Raw genomic sequence first — 23962 nt, 5'->3', positions numbered from 1 at the left:
CCTTCTAAAAAACCACATAATTAAACAAGTTGTGAGCTGACAGGGCAGGGGTACTAAAAGTATCTGAGAGGGAGCACATCTATAACTGCACGAGAAGGTGAACAGATAGCAGGAGAAAATGATCAACCCAAAACATTTATCAGTGGACAGCAACTCCTGACTGACTTCTCCTTTTCAGTTGGGATAGGGTTTTTTTTTTCCCACCCACTGTTCTCACAGGTTTTTGTTTCAGCACAGTCTACTGGCATCCCGTTCTCAGAAATGCACTTTTCCTCTGCCAAGAACAAACATGCAAAGCAGAAGCGCTCCTTCTCCCACTCTACTCTCTGGGAGCTGGATTTTCTAGCTCCTGGAAAGTCCCAGCTTCTGCTAGCCAAGGGAGATGGGGATATGCACTTTGCTCCCCTGATGCCGTGCTCTGTCCAGATTTCTCTGAATAAATATTTGCAAGACAATTCAAAAACTCTAGGTCCATTCTCCACGGTTGGAGTACTTGAGATTAATAGAATAAAAGTCCCTTTAAATCTTGAAGAAAGAGCTCAGAGGAGAGAAACTGTTTTTAGCTTTAACACAGTGTGAGTCACACAATGTTTAGTTTGGGTGTTTGATACATCATAGCATCTAAGACAAAGACAGCTGTAGAATGAGTAGCAGGGTAACGAAGACTGAAGAAAAATATTGCAGAGAAAGCACTAAATTGATGTTGAGAAGGTAGAAAAAAGCCCTCAAAATTTCAGTGTTGCCAACAATATTTTATTACAAATCTTAGTATGTGGTGGGTTTTTATTCTGAAAGCTCCAGTTGTGGAATCAAACGATGACAAAAGAGTATCAGCTTTCATTTTAAATTAAAACATTCCTAGCCTCCATGGTAAAAAGCTTGAAAACATGACCAAAGGGTATCCCTTGGAAATCAAAATGGAAAAATAAAGAACCCAAATCTTTTATTTTATTTTCTTTTATTTTAGAATTTCTCTCACCATGAGTTACACACAATTTCTATGCACTGTCGGCCTTTCACCTCTAAATATTTCTGCCTGGTGGCAGAAACAGACAAAGAACCATTCAGCTAAAAAAGAACTACAGATGTTTCAGAAACTGCAGCCATTCTCTTTTGGCAGCAATTCATAATCAGAATTTTCTGATTATGTCCCTTGTCACATTAAAACCCATAAACTAGAATGTGCACATGCTGATCCATATAATAAACTCTCTCCCCTGGAGCTCATTTACTGAGGTCAACTTTCTTACATACTGCCTAAAGGAATACCATGGCAAAGCAAACTGCAATTAGGAAAAAAAAAAAAAAAGAAAAAAAAAAAAGGACTTCCAGCCAGTCAGCTTATCCAACAAGGGTGGAGCAACAGAAGTGTTTTTCCTTGGACCCACAGAATCAGTAAGTCCCATCTCTTTGCTTGATCTCCTCCTAATTAAAATCAGCAAAATTAACCTCCAATCACAGTTACAAACTTGTCTTTTTTCTGAATATTCTAAATCCTTACTTTCTTTGGCTCTGCACCAAGATAAACTGCAACTCAGTGTTCACTCCTGTAGTTTCACACACAGGTGATAACAGCAGCATCGTGAGACAGAGGAGCACGACACACCCCAACATTCCTATCAGCTATAACTAACAAACAGGATTTTTTATCAATGAGGCTTCAAAGGTTTTACATCAGAAAAGAAGAAAACGCTGTGACAGAACAATCAGGAATAGAAAATCTTAAGCAGGTAGAGTCTCCACAGGGACCTTTTCAAAGAGAAAAGGTATTTCATTTGTGGAATAACCCTAGGATGAGCTATGTACTGTAGTCTAACCATTAAACACTTGTACAAGTCTTTCAGAAACTAACAGATGTTCCTTTTATGAGGAAAGACAAGTGCCATTCGGCCTTTTTAGACACCTATAAAAATTCAGAAAATTGTAAGCTATTTTAATAGCTGCCTGACAATTTTATTAATACACTCTGCTACAATGTGATCCTGTTTCCTTCACAAAAAGACTGACTCATACCATGGATTTTTACACACACTAAGGTGCACATTGCTAATGCCTTTGTCTTGATGAGCAAGAAAAGAAAACCTATTCTACTGACCAGAAGGAACAGAAAGATCTCTGCAGGATTTAACACAAACAGTGTGTCAGCCCGCAGAGATCCTGTCTCAAAATGATCTGTGGAAGCTTTAATGATTTACTCAGTGTAAACTGACAGACTGAACTACAGAATCTGCCCAGAATCAATTCTGTGGCTCAAATCTTGGCTTCAGCCATAGGTGACAATGAATTTTAAGTTTTCATCTCAGCAACTGAATATTTTACATCACCACAAGAAGAGCATACCTATAAAAAGTACAATCTTTGCAGAAGAAGAGCCTAGGTCTATGACAGGTATAGTTTATTAAAATGGGGCTTCACTGATAGAGCCAAATTCAAGGAAATTTATACAGCACTTGCTGACTCTGCCTGACTCTCACTGGTGCCATCAGCATCTCACTTTCTGGCACACTAAATTCACATACAAATGAAAAGTTATGCATGCATTTGATATTACAACCTTATACATAATAGTTTTTGTAGGAATATAATTACTAAACCACCTACACAAGATGTTGAATTTTGTGATGATTGTAATTTTTGTTTGTTTGTTCGCTCTTTTTCCTGAAGAAGCTGCAAAAATAACATGAACCTAGATTGCTACCTCAGGCATTCTGCAGAGCACTATGCCAAGGCACCTACATACTCAGTGTTTGCGAATTTTAAGTTTGGGATTGACTATGTGCCAATTTCTCTTCAGCTGTGGGCACTTGATCCTGCACCAAAATCGCTGTTGACCTTTTCTGGTATTTATGATGTCGGTATGGATTTTTATCATTGTTTGAGCTCTTGACACAAAGCAAACAGCTTCTATAGCATGTTTTTATTCATGCAAAGTATGAATATTGGAATCTCAGTCTTCCTATCAAGTTTGCTATTCTTCTTCTTGGATGCTCGGTTAATGGTGGTAGATGATTCTGCCTTACTGCCTTCATCAGCTTTCCAGAGAAGACTTACTTGCACAAATGAACACTAATTGTAGTTTATATTCTCTGGATGACTCAATCTACAAGTAGAGTTATTTGAAATACACTAGTTCTGTACTATCCAGTCTCTATTGTTTAAAAGTACTTAAAATATTCATCATATCAGCTAGCTGGATTGTGAGAGTAACAAAGTAGTAGGACACCACTGCTCAATATAGCCTCGGAGTTACGACATGTACTTAGAAACACATAATGCCCCTAGATGTGGCATTCAACTTAATGCAGAGTCCCTCAAAACTCATCTCTACAGGGGTTATTTGGGTCTCATTTGTGGGTCTCAGCTGTGACTCACACATAGCGACAGCCTGAAGGAACCAGGCAGACACAAGAACTGTCACCTGACACTAGGCAAAGCACAGAGACCGTCTCTTGCTATGTATACGTACAGCACCCAGCACAAAGAGGCTGTGATCCTGACTGGAACTGCAACCTGTAACACAAATAATTATGATAAATGTTATAGTCAGGTCCCAAATACCACTTACAATGAATGATCTTGAGAATCCATATTTAACAAATAGTTAATGTAAAAATCAGAATTTTGGATAAAAGAACCCACATTTCAATATCAAGAGTTTCAGTGAGCAAGAATAATAAAAAAAATTAGCTGATGTGGTCTTTAAAAGAACTTTAAGACTGACAGGAGACAGCATAGCTTTGGACTGTTTCTTTTCTCAGAAGAATTCACACAATTTCTGCAATAAAAGCGTATTGGTTACACTAATCCTTGCTGTCTGAAACACTTTGCAGCACCTCATCCAAGAATGCATATGATCTGCTGTCTCATTCTTCTGCCCTCAGGCTAGATGCCTTCTCAAGTTTAGAACTGTCAAAATCCAGTGAAAGATGAATAGAAAACATAATCAGTGTCAACTAAGTCACAGAAAACATGCATGACAGGTTATCTTCACCAGACTGACTGCAGACTCATACCTTTGAAGTCAATATTTTGGAGGTATATATCTGTCCCAGAGAAACAGACTGCTTATCTTTGGGAGAGTGAGAAAGAATGAGGCTAAAGCAGAAATGTCCGAATCCCAGCTGAAAAGCTGGATCTGACTCTTGAAATTTATAAGTTACTGATTCCCAACGACATATTTATGCAGAGAGATCGAAGCTTGCATGTAAAAGGCATAATAATTATACAACCCACAGTAACTGCTAAGAGAAATTTTTAAATGCTACATGGCTTGAGAGATACTGTTTCAGGCTACCAAAGAGAGGTGAGAATTTCTCCCAAAGCCTAAGGTTGCCACTTCAAAGAGAAGATTTTCAAATAAAATCACGTGCCTACAGCCCTAATCTGTGCACTCAGTTACAGAATAGTTGGATCATTTATTGTAAAGGGGTATGCAAAGAGCTTATCAGAAAAGGGCAGAAGAGCAATCATTTACAGAGGAATTCTACTCCCTTTTTACATCTACAGAGCGAATGTAATAGTAGCTTTACCATGTAAAATATTAAGTTACTATGTAAAGGCCTGATCTTTTCAGCAACTCTTAACACGACAGGAAGAAGAACCTTTGCAGAACAAGAATACTGGGTATTCCAGGTGCTATTTAAAACATACTGTGGGCCTTTCTACACAGCAAATTGGATCTGGTTAAATTGCAAGACAATCCTGAATCTGAGTTTCTTCCAAGCGTGGTGTCCTAGAAAAAAGGAATCTGAACTACTGGTCTCTCTTTACCACTATTTTTGGTGGGAAGAAAAGTATTCCTGGGCACAGAAAGAATCTCAGACTCTAGGACCGTGTCCCTCTTTATCTATTTGGCTGTAAACTGGAAGAGGCTGTGCTGGAGTATCTTATTGGTTATCCTGCGGCAACCTGCAGAAAGAAACTCTTGCCTTTCCCACACTGATGTGAAAAATTCTTCTATTTGCTCAAAAAATGTCCTGGTGTAAGCAGGTTTATGATGGCTACTTCTAGACAAAAACTGGGTGTTTGAACATTTCTAGAAGGAGAACTTGTGGTTTTAAAGCTGCCTTCCAAGCTGGGGTTGGGTATAGTGTCAGTTTCTTTTGGACATTAGATCTACCTTTCATAGGAGTTCTACTTCTCTTTTGTTTAAGTAACATTTCAACAAACACACCAGATTATCCCGAAGAAATCTTCATAAACTTACTTGGGACTTCTGAGGGAGAAATAAGAAGGGGATTAAAACATTAGTATAAAAACAGATCCTTTAGAGGAATATTTGGGGCTAATGACATTACATTTCCTTTAAATCTTCTGTAATGCTGGCAGCAGAAATAAGAAGACACTGAAGACAAATTGAGAATCACCATATGATTTAAAACAGTCTTTTACAAAGCAGTAGAAGAGCAACAGCATCTTTCCAACTCACTTGCCCTTGCTTTCCAGGATGATCCATTTCCATTGAGTCTTTTCCTAATGGGGCTGCACCCTATGATACAGGCTGGAGAACAAGCTTGTGCTCGGAAACTTTCATTTCTCTCTCCTCTCTAACATTTAGGATTGCTATTTTGGGTGTACATGCCTTTCAAAGTCCTCTCCCACCCTGATCAGCTCCTGGGTCTATGGGATTGTGCCATTAATTCTTTCTTTGTGCATGACCATCTGGGAGATGAGCAGATGTAGACACTGACCAATTTATTGCCAGGATTAAAAAATTGTGGAGGTCAGCCAGAATTAAAAAGACAGACTGGACAACTTACAAAATCATACATTTGGGAGTTGTGATACGTATGTTATGAGGGCTGGCAGTAGCACAGGAATTCTGTTGCCATGTGTAAGTTAGAGCTTTTCACACCTCTGATCAGCTGAACAACCTTGCCTAACTCTATGCAGACTGATTTACACCCACTTTTTTACTTCCAGTAGTTATCCTTCTCCACGTTTCCATATTTTCCGTTTGTGTTTTTTTTTTTCAATCTTAGGCTTGCCCCTGCTCCATACTCCTTTCTTTAGAAGCAGTCTTTATGCTTGGTTTCTTTCCCCAGTAAAAAGCAAGGGACAGGACCTTCTTTGAACCTATGGCAGAAAATGTAAGCAAGGAGAAGATCCTCCTCATAGCCTTAATTCAGATTTTGCTGTCTTTGACCATGCAGCGCTCAGTGCCCAAGTTCAGTTGACACGTATTTCTTTACCTGCTACATCATGTTAATACTCCATATTCAGTAAAATATGACTATTAATGGGACAGTAGCACACAGTGAGACAGTACAATAGCACAGCATTACTCCCTATGCATACATTCATGTAAATTATAGTCATTGAGGTATATGTTTATATGAAACTGAAGGTTCAGTGTAGGGAAAGGCTTGGTAAAGAGGTTTGAACAGTATCTGAAGAGGAGGGAAAACATCGTGTTTCTTAAGGAAGCAAGTTTGTGAATAGTTCAGTTAAGAAGGTGATTGCTTCTGGCCTGTTGAAGGGACATCAATGTATCCAAAGAAGGGAAAGGAAAACAAAGGCACTGAGAAGCAAGTAATAGCACCCAGTCTTTGACCATAGAGCTGAAGATAACAGCTCCTGTCTGTTTGCTGGGTACTTCGAAAAGCAAAGAGGCCTTTATGGATTTCAGAATGGAGTAAGTATGGTAAACGTGCTCTTTTTTCTGTCACCTTTCTAACAGAGTGGTTTATTTTGGCTTCTGTAAATAAACAGTCCCATTTGCTTAGGCTGACTTTGCTTGAGGTGATTTTAAGAGAGCTGATGATATGCATCGAGGCTACACTTTTACGAGGCTGTAAACCTTCAAACCAGGATACTGGAATGCCTCTGCACTTACCAGCACTCCAATATATATTCTGAGGGCAAGAGAGAACATTAGGGCACGTGTCTGACTCTGAAAAGCTGTTAACACTGGAGCCTGGAAGAATTAAATGGTTTTAGCAGTGTATTAGCCAGGAAAGTGCTCTTGTTTTGTGACAGGTTAGTGGGGAACTTTTTGTGATCATCTCCTTACACAGTTACTCTGAAGGTGGCTTTCTTGGTCAAACTATCAAAGAGTTTTTCAAGGAGCTGTGGGAAATGGGTGTAGGTAGAGAAAATTACTTTTGGTGGATATTTCAAATCCAGAACTCATTATCAACTCATTAAGAGGAGCAAGCAGTAACTTATTTCTATTCACATGTAGAAATCTACCCCCTTCACTCTCCTCTCCAGTCCAAGTATGATCCTAACTTTATTTTCAGCAGAAACATGGAAATGTTATACTGAAAGTAATAATTAGGTTTTATTAATAAAAAGTAATATAAAACAAGTTCTTCCAAGTATTGAATATCAACAGGTGCTTGAATGGTAGGTCATCAGAGCATCCTCATAATTCTTTATCATTTACTGTATAATCAAACTCTCACCTGTCCCAAATAATTAGACCAATAAAACAAACTACATAGATAATCAGCATTGTCAATCACTCTATATGGAACATTGTTGAGGAAAGAGTTCACAAATAGAACAATTATATTAAAACACCAAAGATCAAAAGAGTGAAAACATTTAACAAATCTCAGATTGCCCTTTCACCCCCATTATACTGTTTGCTTTACCATTGTCCCTCCCCCACAAATAAAGACAGTAAAAAACCCATCAGAATACCTTTGAACTTGTGAAAGACGGCCCATAGCTCAGCAATGTCAGTAGCAAATGTTATGTCTGTGTCGAGGACAATGACTCGCTCAAGATTGGAAGGTAGAGTCTTAGTCAGAACCAACTTCATCAGCCCGTAAATCCCAGAGTAGTGTTTGTTGGGGATCCAAGACACTTCCGACTGACAGGAAATAGGAAGGGGGGAAAAGGAAATAAAAATAATCTTCATTAGAGAGAGAAACTATTCCTGACATTAGTTTCTTGTAATAGTGGAAGACCTCTGAGTACCAGCTATACGACACCATAAAATGCCAGGTGGAAACAGTCATCTAAAATCCTGCTTTTAAATTAACTTCAGAAGCTCTAAAATACACTGAAGATTCTGAAAGCTTGAAAAAGAGTTCTTCAAGGCAACCACTTTACACAATATAATTAAAATTAGCTGAGCCTTTCCAACCTGGCACAATCCATTATAAGACATCCATGTATCCTGACTAAATTGAAATATATTTTTAATTCAAAATATCAGGTGTATTGTAGATTGCTTTAATTTTCAAATGAAAAAAAACCTTTTTTTGTTTGTCATTCCCAGAAATTTCTGACTCTGAAGTAGAAGTAACAAACATAATTGTTTTCCTTTTATTTCATACAGATTTGGAGCTTGGAATTTCAAAAGCCAGTCAGTTGGAACAATGGGCCAGAAAATTGCAAAAAATTATTTCTTACAAACTCAAATTTTCCTTAAGCTTTACATCTTTAACTTATAACTAGTGACATTACAGAGACATGCTCAAAAGTGGAGAAAGTGGGAAGACATTTTTAGCCATGTTTTTTTTGTTTGTTATATATTGAAGAGGCAAACACAAACATTCACATTTCTTCAGTAAGGGCTAAACAAAACATTTCTACAGCTTCTAAACCAAATTGAGAGACTAAACTCAATATTTCATTGTGCTACTGGCACTAGGATGTTCCATGAGCTATGTTTCATTTTCTTTCTGTGAGACTTGAGTTCTCAAAGATCAAAAGTCACTGCTGAAAGTGGGATATAGAAGTTTTTGAAAAGTTCCTATTGCCCTGTCTGAAACTCCTCTTGCTTAATGTTTTAAAGGGCATGCACTACAATTCCCAGATTTTAAGTTTTCCCCTAAGTCATGCTCCCATTAACTTCAATTAGTATCTTGTCTATAGGGAACCTGATTGAAACAGATGCCAGGATTTGTCCTGGCATGTTATACTTTGGAGAAAGTAGACAGAAACTAAGTGCATTCATAAAACTGAGAAGACTTATTCTGTTGTTTAACTGTCTCATATCTATTCACGGGCATTGTAAAGTTTATTATGTGAAACAGCTTTTGCACAGAAGAGCTCATTTCCTCCAAAATCCTTCAAGAAAACCTTCCCATAATGGAATGGGTTCCTAAACTTTATTTGGAATTTGGAAGAGTGGTTGAAGAAAGGCTAATAACGGCCGCTTAGAGTGCATTTCTTTTTGAGTATGAAGTAACAAGGCCCTGCCAATGTAATCTGACCTGCTCTTCTCCATTTAAAATGGCACACAAATTTTTTCTCTATTCTCAGGGTTCCTGTACTAGGGCAGAGCTTTTCCCCACTAAGTTCATGAAAAAGACTGAGGGTACTAGAGCAAACCTTTAAGGAGAAAGGCAAAACTTTAAGGGGAAAGGCAGGAAAAGCAGGTTATCTTAAAACAAACCCAAAATAGAAAGGACAAACTGAAGTGTGAAGTTTTGTTTGGTTTTTTGAAAGGCAATCCATCTGTATGTTCCCTTCCCTGTGCATGTAATTCATGTGTAATCACTTGCATATACAATCTGGTAGTGTCACTTACACACATATATATGTATTATGTATTTGTGCTCTCTATAGGATTTGCACTGTAGAATACCAGAAGTAGCACAAGCAAGGAATCCTAAGACACTGGTATAAACCACTATGAAAGAAATTAGAGAGTGAAGTAACACACAGTGTGGTTTAATTTATGGGTCTAAAGAGCCATCATTCTTAGTTCATTCTTTCTTGCTTGCTCTCTCTGTAATTTCTATGGTACTTAGATGAGAAATCTAGTGTCTATCTCCCAGATATATACCAATATTAAGTCTCTAGGCATCAGCAAAGCAGCATTTACCCTGCTTCCCAAACTGCGTATCATTCTGAATCTGTCACTTGATGTCCTTGTGCTAGATGAGCCACGGAGGTCAGCTCTCTAGTCATACAGGCATGGTAAAAGAGTTAAAGTGATTTCACAGACTTGAGCTTGCTTTTATTATTACTCTTCCTTATGTTATTAATTTTGGATGGCATGTCCTTCTTCATTTAATTAGTCCAAATGCAATATTGCTCCAGAATAACTCCTAATATGCTTATGCAAATAAGCTTAATAAGGCAAGGGTTCAGATGTCGCATGGATAGCCTGAGACAAGCAGGGGAGGTAAAAGGTGGCTGGATAGAGTCACCTTCAAGGAGCCATTACTTTCTTTGCTCACAGAATTCCCAATATCTAACACCACTGCCACCTATCATTGCAGGGAGGAGATCCTTGCCTGGCTGTTCCTTCCGCTCTGGCACACAGAAGCCAAAAGCCTGCCATCCTGAAGCCTGATGTCTGAAAAGATCACTTTTGAAAATTAAAGGAGCAGTCCCTGTTCCAGATGGCCCATCATAGCTGGCTAGCACGTGTTTGGTTCAAGCATACGTTGAAGCTTCAACTGTCAATCAGTTCAATATATCTGAAGTTTTTCTCTCCTCTGATACAGAGTTGACTAAGACATAACAGAGGTCCTAATTAGTCCCCAGCATAATTTCTTCACGGCTTTGCTATTCATGAATAATGTAACTGTTCCAAATTCATGCCAAGGAAAACTCCTTACGCTACACCACAGCACTGTGAAGACTCACTCTCTCTGGGTGTTACATATGGTCTTACTAAAAGAAATACAAGAACACCATGGTCAAATAGATGCTTAGTAGATAAGAAGTGCCAGTCAGAGATAATTAAGGTGGCCTAAGCACAAAACCTTGCAAAATTCTGCAACCTCCAAGCTGTCCACTTTGATATAACTGGTAACACTTAGCCATTTCTTTTATCTAAATATTGTCTAATTTTTTTCTGTAAGTCTTCATACTTTTTTTTCTCTAGTATAGTTAAATGGCCCATATATGGAATGTTTGTGAATCATTTGCTTTACAAGCTAGATCAGAGTCGCCTTCACAGAACAAATATTCCTACAAGATACGGCAGGAACAGAAAAAGTAGAGTTAGTAAAAGAGGAAAGTGAAACAAAATAGTGATGTACTTTGCCATTTGTATAATTCTCAGTTCAGCAGAAATAGTACATCTCCAGTTTCTAGCACTCGAGATCTGGATTTTTGTTCATGGGAGCAGAGTAAAGAAAGGCATTTAGCTGGTGTTGACAGTGTTTTTTTAAGTAAGCTAAGTGAAATAATATATTCTCTCTAAAGATCTTTCATCAGAAACATCTTTATTCTTCCCATATTTGAAGACTAAAAATACACTAAATTATCTAATTATTCGGTGCTTCTGGCCATGAATAAAGAAATTACATGCCCATGAGTCTGCATGCTGTACACAACTGATCACTTCGGTAAACGCCATAGAAGTGGGAGCAACAGTCTCCAAGTCAGTGATACCTTTTTTATCAGTGAGTTGTCTCTCCTAACTATGCTCTGACCATCTCTGGGAAAAGCTGGCTAAAACACAATGGCTGCACACAGCCTAATTCAGCTTTCTCACACTTGCTACCACTGTATACATGTTCATTAGAGTTAGCAGAAGTGCCCTTTTTGAGGAGAGAAGTGTAATATAGACATACAGCTTAAAATCAAGCTTCCCTGTTTCTGTGACGGAGAGAGAGGAAAACAACGGCTTCTCCTCTGTTTGTGAATGAATTGCACAGTGACTACATTCTCAAGTATTTAGGTATTTTTATTCTTAAAAACACTTAAGTTTGGTTGCCCACACATTGAGATCAAAAAGTACAACTCTTCTACCAAGTAATCAGAAATATATGCAGCCAGACTTCGATTTTTATACTGTAATTCTTTAGGGAATTGTAGTAGTGTGGTTTTTTTCCCCCTAAGTATGCTAATTTCCCTCCCACAAACAGGTGATGGGGAAATTTGCCCAGACTTCCCAGGTGAAAACTCATTGCTCTGTAGCTGTAAGTGCAATCTGCACATAGGCAGGTATCTTTGAGCCTCTTTGAAAAGGATGGAGACTTGGTCTTCAAGACTTAGCAGAAAGCAAATTTGGAAAACACTGCCAACATGAACAGAATGACAGCGGGAACAGTGATCAACAGGAAAGGACAAACAATTTAGGGGTGCCTGTATAGTATCAGATTGAAAATTCATCAAGCTCAGTAGCCGGCACCTGATACTGGATGGTGGCAGGTGCCTACTGAAGAACACAAAACTAGGGAAATTCCGCAGTCTGCAAATATGATTTTGCTGCACTCACCGTCCTCTTTGCTACATTACTAAAATTATGATAAACAGAGCAGTAAGGTGAAGCACAAGAAAAGAGAATGTATTTGCTGTCTTACCTTAGTGCTGGTTTATGTATAAACAGACTGAAGCATAAAACCAGGAGCAAGCATAGAAGCAGAGGAAAGCCAAACCAAGATTCTGTAAGACTGTACATGTTTCTCTCATTACTTTCCATCTTCCCTCAAATACTGGAGGTCTACAGAAAACTTAACAACCTGGCTTGCTACGTACTTCTTGAATTGGGAGGAGGGTATATAACAGTACCATTAAATGAAGCACTTGAGTTTTAGCTAGACAACTACATAAGCCTGAGATTGCATTTCCCTTCCAAATGTAGCCTTTCCCCACTTCACCAGATCTGATTACCTCCCTACCAGAAGAAAAACTATCCTGACTTTTCCAGATGAATAGGTTGCAATCCATACAGCATCACAGAATCACAGAATGGTTGAGGGTGGAAGAGACCTCTGAAGGTCACCTGGTCCAACCCACCCTGCTCAAGCAGGGCCACCTAGAGCCAGTTGCTGAGGACCATGTCCAGATGACTTTTGAATATCTCCAAGGACAGAAGCTCCACAATCTCCCTAGGCAACCTATGCCAGTGTTCAGTCACTCTCAGAGTAAAAAGTGTTTCCTGATGTTCAGAGGGAATCTCCTGTGTTTCAGTTTGTGCTCATTGCCCCTTATCCTGTCACTGGGCACCTCTGAAAAGAGCCTGGCACTGTCTTCTTTGCACCCTCCCTTCAGGTATTTATATACATTGATGAGATCTCCCCTGAGCTTCCTCTTCTCCAGGTCAAACAGTCCCAGCACTCTCAGCCTTTCCTCATATGTGAGATGCTCCAGTCCCTCCATCATTTTTGTGGCCCTTGGCTGGACTCTCTCCACTATGTCCATGTCTCTCTTGTACTGGGGAGCCCAGAACTGGATCCAGCACTCCTGATGTGGTCTATCAGTTCTGAGTAGAGGGGAAGGATCTGGCTTATGTTCAACCTGGTGTCCACCGGGACCCCCAGGTCTTTTTCTGCCAAGATGCTTTCCAGCAGCTTGTGTGGTCCTTGGCATATACTGGTGCATGGGTTAGTTCCCAGGTGCAAATCCTTGCTCAGCTTCCTGAAGTTCCTATCAGATCCTCATGTGTGTGTGGAAAAAATACTTTTTCCATTTTCTTAACAGAATTCCTCACTGTCCCACAGAATACATGGCACCGTAGAACTCCCTGAGCTACACAAAGTACTTCCTGTTCAGTGTGGTAAGATGAGGGAAGTTTGGCTGATGAAGTGTTTTCCCTGCCAGCATGTCCTTAAACACTTTACACTGGAAAAATGCAACCTTCAATACTGTATTGATTTTCTCACTACATTCACTGCATCTTCCTAGATATGCTTGGAAAAAAAATCAATCAAAATAATCCTCAGCTATGACATAAAATCCCCATCCCCACTCCAAATAAAAGACACCCTTTCTGCTTAGCTGAGTTCACAAAAGCACCACTAAGGCCAGTATCTTCCAAGACTCTCAAGGTCAGACTGGCTGGGCTGATGCAGCAGGCTGAGAAACAGCAAGCTTGTAGGCAGAAGGTGCCACCTGTGCGCACCTCTCTCAGAGGTGGGCTAATAAATGGGCTCAAATAGAGCCAAATCCCACCGCCACCCAGACTTAATGCCTGCAGCTTCGCGGTGGTGGGGAACAGCCAGCAGGTAATAAGAGGAATCAGAAAATAGAAAAGGCTGGGGGAAGCTGAAAAGGCAGTCTATGGGTAATTTTGCCTCTTTAAAGCTTTTATGCCGGCTTTTGCTGTAAAAAATATCTGACATCTAGAATATACTGATGGAAATAAAGAGAAATGTGAATTAGGTTTTGTAATGAATGACTTGACGGAAACCCGGATTTCCAAAAGTATTCTGCATCTACTTGCTCTCACCAACTTCAACATAAGCACCATCTTCCTGAAGATTATATCAGTCAGGTGATAAACTAACTTCAGAACCTTAAAAAAAAAAGCAAAGCAAAACAACCCAAAACTTCCAGGCTACAGTACAATTATAAAGAGTGTTGCAGATTTGCACAAGTTGTATCTGAATTGTTCTGAACTGTATCTGACACCAATCTGAAAACCAGTGCAATCTACCTGGTACAGGAACTTACAGATGGAGGGATCTCTGAAGGAAGACCATCCAAATTCTTTGGTAGATGCTGGCTTCAGGCAGCTCTTACAAATGGCCCAGGCATGGGAGACAGCCCTGGGAATTCTGATGTGTGAATCAGACAACAATAAAAATTGTTGTTTCCCCAGATTGGATAAATAACTTCCTAGACACAGTTGATAACTTGTTTTCACAGCTTTTTCATTACTTGTTTAGTGCTTTGCTGCTTCTGTGAATGCTAGAAGTAGCAAGATAATCTTTTTTAAAAAAAAAATCATGAGACCTTTAAGACAAAGCTAATAGAACTGGCACTTTCATGTTGCTTCTAAACTGAAGGAAAATACTATCATCATTTTAACGACGACCATATTACTATTTTTTGCAAGACGAAGCTTAAAAAGAGTGGGAAAACACACAATATCATATTGCTGGCAGAGGACAGGAATTTTTCTTGATGCAGTTTTTCTCATCACTGTTTTCCAGTTTCACACAGGAAGAACTTCATCCTGCTGTGAATTTTTCCCATACCTCTTCTCACATTAATGAAAACTGAGTCACAATTCCAGTAGCACTAGCACACAGGATTAGTTTCATAGAATCATAGAATAATAGAATCATCTGGTTGGAAGAGACCCTCAAGATCATTGAGTCCAACCGTTGCAGGACAATCCTTCCCATTTCATATTGACCGTACCTCACAATATCTAAACTCTTTGCAGGGAAATCTGGCTGATCCTCTTTCTCACACTCTAGCTTCCAAGAGAGCAATATCAACATCTTGTTGCTGAGATTGGGTTAACTGAATCATTGAGAAAGGAGTGGAATAGTAGGTTAACATTTAAATACGGGTAACATTCATGCCTGTCTTTAGCACACTGTATTTCTTTTTTACAGATAATAATAAAAAGACAAAGAATCAAAAGTGAGAGAGAGACCAATTCTGAGTGACTAAAGAGCCTGGAAGGAAGAAGGTGACTGTCACCTGTAATAGTTTCCTCAGGAGGAATGCCAAAAGGAATCTCCTTGCATCCAACCTTCGAAAAAATCACTGCCTTTGCTCCTTGTCCTAAACATTAACAGCCTTGTTTAAATGAAAACAGACTCTTCTGTTAATGTTTGCTGGATAACTTGTAACTTCAACCTTGAATTTAATTTTTTCCTGGGTGATTCACAGGTTTCAATTATACTGATATTCCCTCCCACAACAGGTCTTTATTTTTTATATGAATGGTTGTCAAGGAAACCAGGAATCTAGCAAAGCTGTGGAACTTTTCTAGATTCAGAATTTCTGGTGCCTGAGTACTTATAAAAATAACAATAATTCACACTGAGAAACAACTGTAAGGAGATGAGAATTCATACATTTTTGCTAAACTTATTTTTCTATTTCTGCTGGCCTTTGCTGCTGTTGCTTTTATTCATCACAGAAGCACTGGTGACTTTAATAGAATTCTGCCTCATCTCTTGCTTTATGAACAGATGATATCTTCCACACATATATGCAACAAGTCTGGATACAAATAACAGTAAGCAAAAAGGTTGACATAGAAATGGATGATTATCTGAACCTCTGGGTCCTGGATAATGTAGAGCAAATGCAGAAACCAACAAGCAAGCCACAACTGGAAAGGAAGATTAGATATTAAAAAGGCAGACAAACAAAACCTCCCAAATCAGCATCAGCATACAGCAAAGGAGAATAACTGCAAATTAATTCTCATCTCTGTAGCGAAGTCCGTAACACAGTCTGACTGGTGCTGATGCTTGTTTCTCTCTCTTTTTTTTTTCCTTCTTTCTTTCCACATCTCTCACCAATACACACATACATGCAAAGGGCAGACAAATGGGAAAAAACTGATTTAAGAATGCTTTTTCAAAACAACTTCCTTAATAATAATATTAACTGAGAGTGCCAAGCGTTAAGCCAGACTTCGTGTTTGGAACCAACATGCTTTATACCGATGAAACTGCAGACTGTTATGTAAAGTAAAATGAATGTTTTTTTGTCTCTGCCATTTAAGTAACAGGATATTCAGCCATACAGCTTCTCCAGAAAAGAAATCATAGAATCATAGAATGGTTTGGGTTGGAAGAGATCTTAAAGATCATCTAGTTCCAATCCCCCAGCCACGGTCAGGGATGTCTTCCACTACAACAGGTTGCTCAAAGCCTCATTCAACCTGGCCTTTGAGGGATGGGGCATCCAAATAGTAATTCACTTCCTGGGATCTTTGAGGATTATCTCCCTCCCCTTAGGTCTTTAGTTGGCTTTCCTCCTCAAGGTTTCCATTCCTCCCTCCTTACTTAGCCTCACCAAACTCAATGGCCAGCTTCTATTTGACTCTGAGTCCTTTTCTTTACTCTCACCTGAGACATTCTTAATTTTCTCCATGGTTCCCTGCTATTTCCAAAGTACTGAATGTCTTCATTTTTCTCTAATCATTTGTGCAAGATGAGACTGCAAAATAGAAAAGTCTGGCTAGTCTCAGTGCTGTTTCTCGTTCCTTTGGGGCCTTTGGCCTCAACTCCAGCTGTTTTTCAGTGTGGCAGTCAAGGGTGGAAGACCTACAAGAGTCAGAGCATCCTGAGAGAAGTCAGTGAGAAAAAACTCAACACCAGCCTCCCAGTCCTACCTCTCCAGCTAAGGCAAAAATGCAAGTCTTCTCTAGAAGATAACATAAAGTTTTGTGGCTGTTTTTTTTCCTTCCTGTCAGTGAATGAGTGAAGAGACACGCAAGCTGGACTAGATAAAATGCCAGGAAGCCAGAACTTTCTGGTAAAAGCTGACTGACAGGTAGATCTGGCTAGAATTTGGCCAGTGGTCAAAAGCAACTCATGGCTGCCCTTCTCACTTCATCTGTACAGAAAGATAAGAAAGATCAATTGCGTGCTTTAATTGCGAGTGAAGTCAATCAACAAGCTCTTTCTACTAATCCATCAGGGAAGATATAAATCCATGAAAATATTATCATTGACAGCTTTTTAATTTTAGTAACTATGCAAATACATGCACATTAGCTGCAGACGTTACATGTTCTGGCAAATTTCCATGCAGCTCTGGGGGTCAAAGTCCAGAGGCATCCAATCTGTATTTTGCATGATGTCAGGATATTAAACAAGTGTCACCAAGATGCACTGTCCAGAATTAAAAGCAGCACCATCTCCTGTTATGTTGGATAGACAATAGCCTCAGCTTAGTTACAAAAATGTATCTGAAGTAGGACTTTTTCCTTGGTGGATTTTGTGCAAGAGTCCTTTATTTAAGAAGGTAGCAGAACAGTTGCAGTAGCTATTTTTAACCAAGTAATGCCTGGCAGGAGACTGCAGGTCTAAAATATTAATTATGTGCAAAAAAAATCCCCAACCAAAACCTGAAAATGTTGAGGGAAAGACTTCTCACACTTTTAAGAATGAAAGACCTTGTCCTGTTTGTATCCAATACAAACCAGAATGTAGTTCAATTCAACAGTCAGAGTTACAGAAGATGACGATTTATGAAAAGGATGTGGGAATGCAGTTTCCATGAGACCTCTGACATCCCAATATGAAGTCAAAACATTGCAAATGCATATAAGAAAAAAGGATTCATTCTTCTATTCAGAAGGAAATCGCTAGCTGCTATCCAGCATCTCACCAGTAAAATCACCTCTCTCCAGACCTAAATTTTTACTGTTTCTGCCTTCAGAGCAAGAATGATGAACCTTCAACAGCTGAAAATGCTGAACCAAGAAAGATGCCATTAGTGGGTGAAACACACATCCAGCTGGTGAAATAAATGCCATATCCCATAAAGAACTATTAGTTCTCTTATTTTGAGCAAAAGCAAAGAATTTGCAGGAACACAAATCATCCTCCATTCTGAAGGGTTGGAGGCCAGGTGAGTGGGAACTTCTTATATGGCAATTATTGCTTCAGGAGAGCAAAAATTACATGAAGCAGTGTTCTTTTCTCCAGTGGCAAGTACTATAATAGATCAAAACTCCTGGAGACTAAAAAGCTCCAGGAATACATCTGGGATAAAAAGGATAATAAAAGATAAAATGTATTACAATTATGAACATGCAGTACTAACAATAACCAAGTATAAGAAGCACTGAATGCAACAGAGGGGAAAAAAATATTATTTTTCTTTGTTACTAGAAAGAGATAAAATGTCTCTCAAACAATGCAGCACTAACTAGAGAAACAATCTGAAGAAAATAAAGACATTATTGGGAAAGCTGGGCTCCTCCAAAGCAAGAAATACTGAGCTTGATGTTCTTGACACCAGTCTAGCTTCTTGCCTAGGTTCTGGTTAAGTATTGGTCAAATACTTCAGATAACAGTGCATTTGCATGAGTGGTGTTTAATGTAAGTGTCCATGTAGCAGGTGTGTCTCTCTTACACTTCTTGAAGTTTTTGGTGTGAGGGCTAAGGCCACCGGTGTCACCCCTAACTTCATGTAATCTTGTAGTTTCACCCTAAGGACCATCAGATAAAAACGCAGTTAGATACACAGGTGAACACAGATCCTAAATGGCTGATTAAAACAATACAGCTGGAACCATTTTATAAAGGCTTTCAACTGTATCAGCTAAAAACTGTGGAATCCATTCAACTGTGAAAGGGGTCAAACCTGAAGTAATGGAACAGTATATGGGAAAATTATCAGGGGATTGAAACACTGCTGAGTTTTCATCTTTGTTGCTGAAAGGGTGAGACCTAGACACCATCCTCTTACCCTCAAAAAATGAAACTTTTGCAAGATTAAGTCAGTTTGATCTGAAAAGTGATATCTCCATTAACAGAAATGAAATTTCGCAATTTAGAAATTCAAATGTTCTCATATCAAGTTGACTCAAAAAGACGTACCATCAGTGGCATCTAATTAATAACCTTATTATGTATCTCCCCTTTGAAGCGGGTACTCAAACTCCAAATCAGCCCGAATGCCCTTACCCAGGCTGAGATGGTTTCAGAAGACTTATGAGAAGAGTGACTTCACTTCACCCTGTGCTCGTGCTACGTCAGACGTGCAGTGTGGCTTGCAATTTCCAGTGCTGTGAAAAAGTGTCATACAAAGAGGTGTGGCCAGGTAAGATGAACATCATTTTTCACCACAAGAATGACCATTTCAGCCTTAGGCCTTCAGAATATTGATGCTTTGAGCAATCTGAGTAATCTTGTTTCTCAGACACAAGCAAACACCAAGTACTTTACAAATAATGAATTCTAACAATTCCAGCTCCCTGGTGGTGAATCAAGGATATTCTTGGAGTCCTTCAAGCCTGCTATCTTTTTTCAGCTTATCAATCAGACATGGAAATATATACACTTCAGTTCTTTTAAAATCTAAAAGAAAGGATCACTAAACATTCTTATAAGATGCTCACATCAATACCAATCCTCAGCAGGAATGCCTTGAACAGTCACTGCTGTTCTTCTATCAGTAATCAAATGCCCTATGACAGACAGGTATCCTTATGAGCAAGAGAAAAGCCATTAAGATCTAAGACCACAGTCATTATATGTCTTCCCAGCTTTTTAGCTGTTAATGCCATGAAAAGAAACTGTGCTGGAACACAAGATGACCCTTCACTTTTTGCAGCAAGTACAGAGGATATACAACCTATACCCCTTATGCAGATCAAAATGTTAAATCATTTCCATATGTCCAAAGTTAGGACAGTAAAATGCTTTCATTTCTCACAGATGGGTGATAAAGTTCTGAGAAAGCAGTTGGAATGGGGATACATAGCACAAGCAATAGTTGCAGCAGTCAGCTCGAGGACTGCGTGTTTTTAACTCCTTTCTTTCTAGGGCACACGGTGTCAAACTGAATAATTTTTGGAAAATCTCATGTGCAGTTATTAATCTTTTTCTCGTTCTCTGCTAAAGTAGCCTTCCCTGGAGGTGCCACACATGTTGCTGCAGTAAGAGTGATGTTTAAGAAGCTGAATGGCAAACAGGAATCCTTGCTATTGAAATGTCACAGTCAGCTACTATGACACAAATGTGGGGTGATGGCAGTGGAAGAGGTTGGCTCCTTCCTTCACATGTGTTATAAAGAACAGCTACCCTGGCTTCCTGGTAGAGGTAGTAAATAGTGGCTGTACTGTTTTTCCCTAGAATCAAGACAAAGGTGGAGCTACAGAGAAGCCCACAACAGTTAGAGCTAAGTTATAAAATTAACAAAGAACTCCAACGTTTCCAAACACCACCAACACTAGGAAAGTAAAAGGGGTTTATAAAGCCAGGCATGAGGCTTTCTTTTGGAATACCCAGTTGTGTAATAGAAGCACTGCACAATACAACACAGTCGACAGTCTAGGACCCTTGAAAGAAGCCCAAGAAATAATGCACCTTATTGCATCACACTAGGCTTCATCCCAGTATACCAAATTCTTACAGTTCCAAATCTTCAATTAACTGACAATATTTGAAAATCCAAGGAGAAACCACACAAAAATCTGCAAAAAGCTATTCCACCTTTGGTATCTTGCCTCCCTCCACAGACAAAGGCAGAGGTTAGGCTGCTCTTGAAAGCCTCATGTCATTAAGCAACAAAAACTGCTGGAAGTCAGTAACAGCACCATGACTACCATTCTCATGACCAATTTCTGACTAGCCTCACCGATTTCCGCAGCACTTCTTTCATCACCGCCTGTTTTGAATAGGTAGAAATTTAAGACTCAGTGTGATTTTATGTAAAATTACTTTTTTCATATTCTAGGCCTGAATAATAATGGAAAACACATCTAATAATAATTTGTAAAGTTGCATGGCTTTTTTTTGTGCAGAAGAGGGATCAGGAGGGCAGAGGAAGCACTACTTAGGCTACTCAGTCTGCATGGATAGATTCTGACCACTTCACAAAGGTTCCACTGTGCTGGGGAGTTTGAATTGCTATCTGTTTCTTGGTGGATACTCATTTCCTCCCAAGCAATCTGAAGGAAAATATCTTGGCTTACAAAACCTGGTCTGTTAATGTCCAGTCATCTGTACTGAAAACCATGGACAAAAAAAGACTCTGTTCTTAGCATGTTAGCATTGTGTCACAACCAGAAGCATATTTTATCACCTGAGACTTCACCTCTCTAATATTCAATAAGTTCCTTAGCAAATACATAAAATCTCAGTTATAATGTGGAAATTCAAGTCTAAAACTAAGCCATGCAAGTTACAAAAATCTGTACAATGTTTTGATTATAGACTTTGGCTTTCAAAATCTTAAATTTGCATTTATTTATTTTTTCAGTCATTCTTTAAAAGACAAAGGGAAAGGGCAGGAAGAAACAGCAGTCTCTGCTTATTATTTCACTAACATGTGCAGTAGGCCAGTTTACAGAAAGACAAAAGGCTGGCAAAATGCAGGAGCATTGCAAGCCCACCATAACGTGACAGTATTTGACCAAAACAACAGTGCTGCAAAAACACTTTAATTGAATACCCACCACTGCGTAAATGAATGTAAACATGAACAGATGCTGTGTTTCACATCCTGTATTGCATTAATAGCAATTAGATCTTGCATACGAAGTGGAAAAGAAAGGAAGGAAAGTAATGTACGTCTGCTTTATAACGTTGCGTGTCTGCCTCTGAGGCATACAGTGAACTACTTAACAGACAAACAATCATGCATTGTCCTTGAACAATACAGAATTTGCATGCAGAGCAACAAAAATATAGTTGAACTGTGATAGTTAGTAGCCAGTCACTAGTCCTGTGAAAATAAATTGTCATGGACAGCTGCTTCTGCAACATCCAGTGGAACTGCTTGACCAGGAAGAGAGTGGAATGTAGTAGAATGCTGGCCAGTTTTGTTGTTCAAGGCTTTATTAACACTGCTGTCGTCGTTACCCTCTGCCATTGATGTGACTAACACTAAGCTAATAATCTGTTCATCAAATATCATCTCACACCTTCCCAATTGTCAGTCAGGTCCCTATCTCCCATGTTCAGCAGCAGGTATCTGCAGTTCTGTTGGAAGTATTTGCTTGAACATGGCTCCAAAATTTGTATATGGCAAGGTGTGAGACATACAGCACTGCCAATGCTGTAATTCACTGGAAAAGCTCCCACTGGTAGCAAAAAAAATTAATTCATGTCACTTACAAACAGAACATACTTTAAAACAGCTAACATTATTGGGATGTTGGCTTAGGATAACTCTTGCATGGACAATACAATTTGTCAAACAGGATACTTGGATGCTGTCTGGATGGTGAAGGGAGTCTCCATGGTAAGGGTCCTTGCAGGGGCATCTTAGTTGGATTAGGTGAGACTTCCTAAAATATGGTTCTGTCCCGTTTTTATAATCAGCTGGCCTGTGGTCCTACAACCACTGCCAGATATGCATAATCCATGACTATAGATTACCTTAACCTACATACAAAACATTTCCTAACTATCTTAAGTATGTACAAAAGACTGTTCTACACGATCTTTTCTACACATGTAGGAACTGTTCCTATTGATTGTTTTACCCTTGTACAATTGATTAACTTTGCAGCAGGAACTTCTGAGAATCTCTGGGACAACTAGATTCTCCACCCAGGATGTTAATCAACACATTTAAGCATACAAATTGGTCTAGGCATAGCAGGGACTGCCTGGCAAATCTCAAGAACTGTCTGAAATTCCCACTGGGACAGCTCCTGTAACAATCTGTCAAATACTTCTTGAGCAGATGGCCAGCAGTTCAATCAATCACCTAGTTTCAACTTGGTCTGCTGTCTCAAACAGCTACACTACAATTATAATTAAAGAATTAAACTTTATTTTTCTGATTAAATCTCATAGCCCTTGCCCACCTATCTGACCAAATGATGTCAACGTCTGACCTAGTGAACTGCCTTTACAGTTTAGATGGAAGTGGCTAAGGAGTGACTCATCTCATGCTTAAGTAAATGCCTGAAGTTAGGTGATATTTATGCCATGCACTATCCCAGCTGAGTTTTGCTCTCTGGATCACACCACTGATTTTGACTGAGCGTGCAGACTACATCAACATTTCTGATATGAATTACCTAAGGCAGCACTGGTAGTGAGATTTGTGGTCTACTGTTTCTGGGAACAGAAAAAGCTGGAATATTGTCCTTATATGCAGCAAGTATGGAGCTTTTCACATTGCACTTTCAGGTCAAATGCTCATTTATTGAAAAAAAAACCTATTCGCCGTCCCTACCTTCAAGTTCACAGATCAATTGCAATATGTTTGTGGGCTGAACTAGTTAAAGGACATCACTTTTCTGCTTTACCAGTGATGAAGAGACTACGTTTATCTGGGCCATCAAGATTTATGTACAGCAGAGTAGGCAACTGCTCATTCTACCTTCTGCTTCCCTCAGTTCACCTGATGTTGTCAGCAGTCTGTCAGGCAACATCTGGGAAAACAAACTCACCTCATCTGTATTCCACACATCACGCATATTGTACTGCTTTATCAGCTGCTTCTTCTGCTCTGGGCCAATGCAGATCACAACGAGTTTAATGCCTGTACTTCCTTGCGAGTGAACTGAAATGAGATTCCATGTTGAATAATGAAGTGTAGAAGCTAAGTGCTTGTGTTGCCCATCTTCAATAGTTAGCTATGGAGTTTCTTCATGTAAGACTGAACTGAAAAAAACAGTATCCTGCAGCTTGATATTTGCAAGCTACAGCTATAATGG

The 23962-nt window shown here is 39.2% G+C and overlaps 1 protein-coding gene across 3 annotated transcripts in view; it reads right to left on the bottom strand.

Annotated features, from left to right (window-relative positions):
- The window catches only part of LARGE1 (LARGE xylosyl- and glucuronyltransferase 1), a 204591-nt gene that overhangs the window by 102280 nt on the left and 78349 nt on the right, over nt 1–23962 (bottom strand). For all 3 annotated transcript variants that reach the window (XM_086610255.1, XM_086610256.1, XM_086610258.1), the window contains exon 5: nt 7648–7819. In XM_086610255.1, the coding sequence (XP_086466381.1) occupies nt 7648–7819 (172 nt within the window). The remainder of the gene's footprint in view (nt 1–7647; nt 7820–23962) is intronic.

Source organism: Tauraco erythrolophus, chromosome 4, assembly GCF_009769465.1.
Source record: "Tauraco erythrolophus isolate bTauEry1 chromosome 4, bTauEry1.pri, whole genome shotgun sequence".
Classification (NCBI taxonomy): Eukaryota; Metazoa; Chordata; class Aves; order Musophagiformes; family Musophagidae; genus Tauraco; species Tauraco erythrolophus.
The sequence above is the reverse complement of the archived record's forward strand: the minus strand, read 5'-3'. Positions and strand labels throughout refer to the sequence as shown.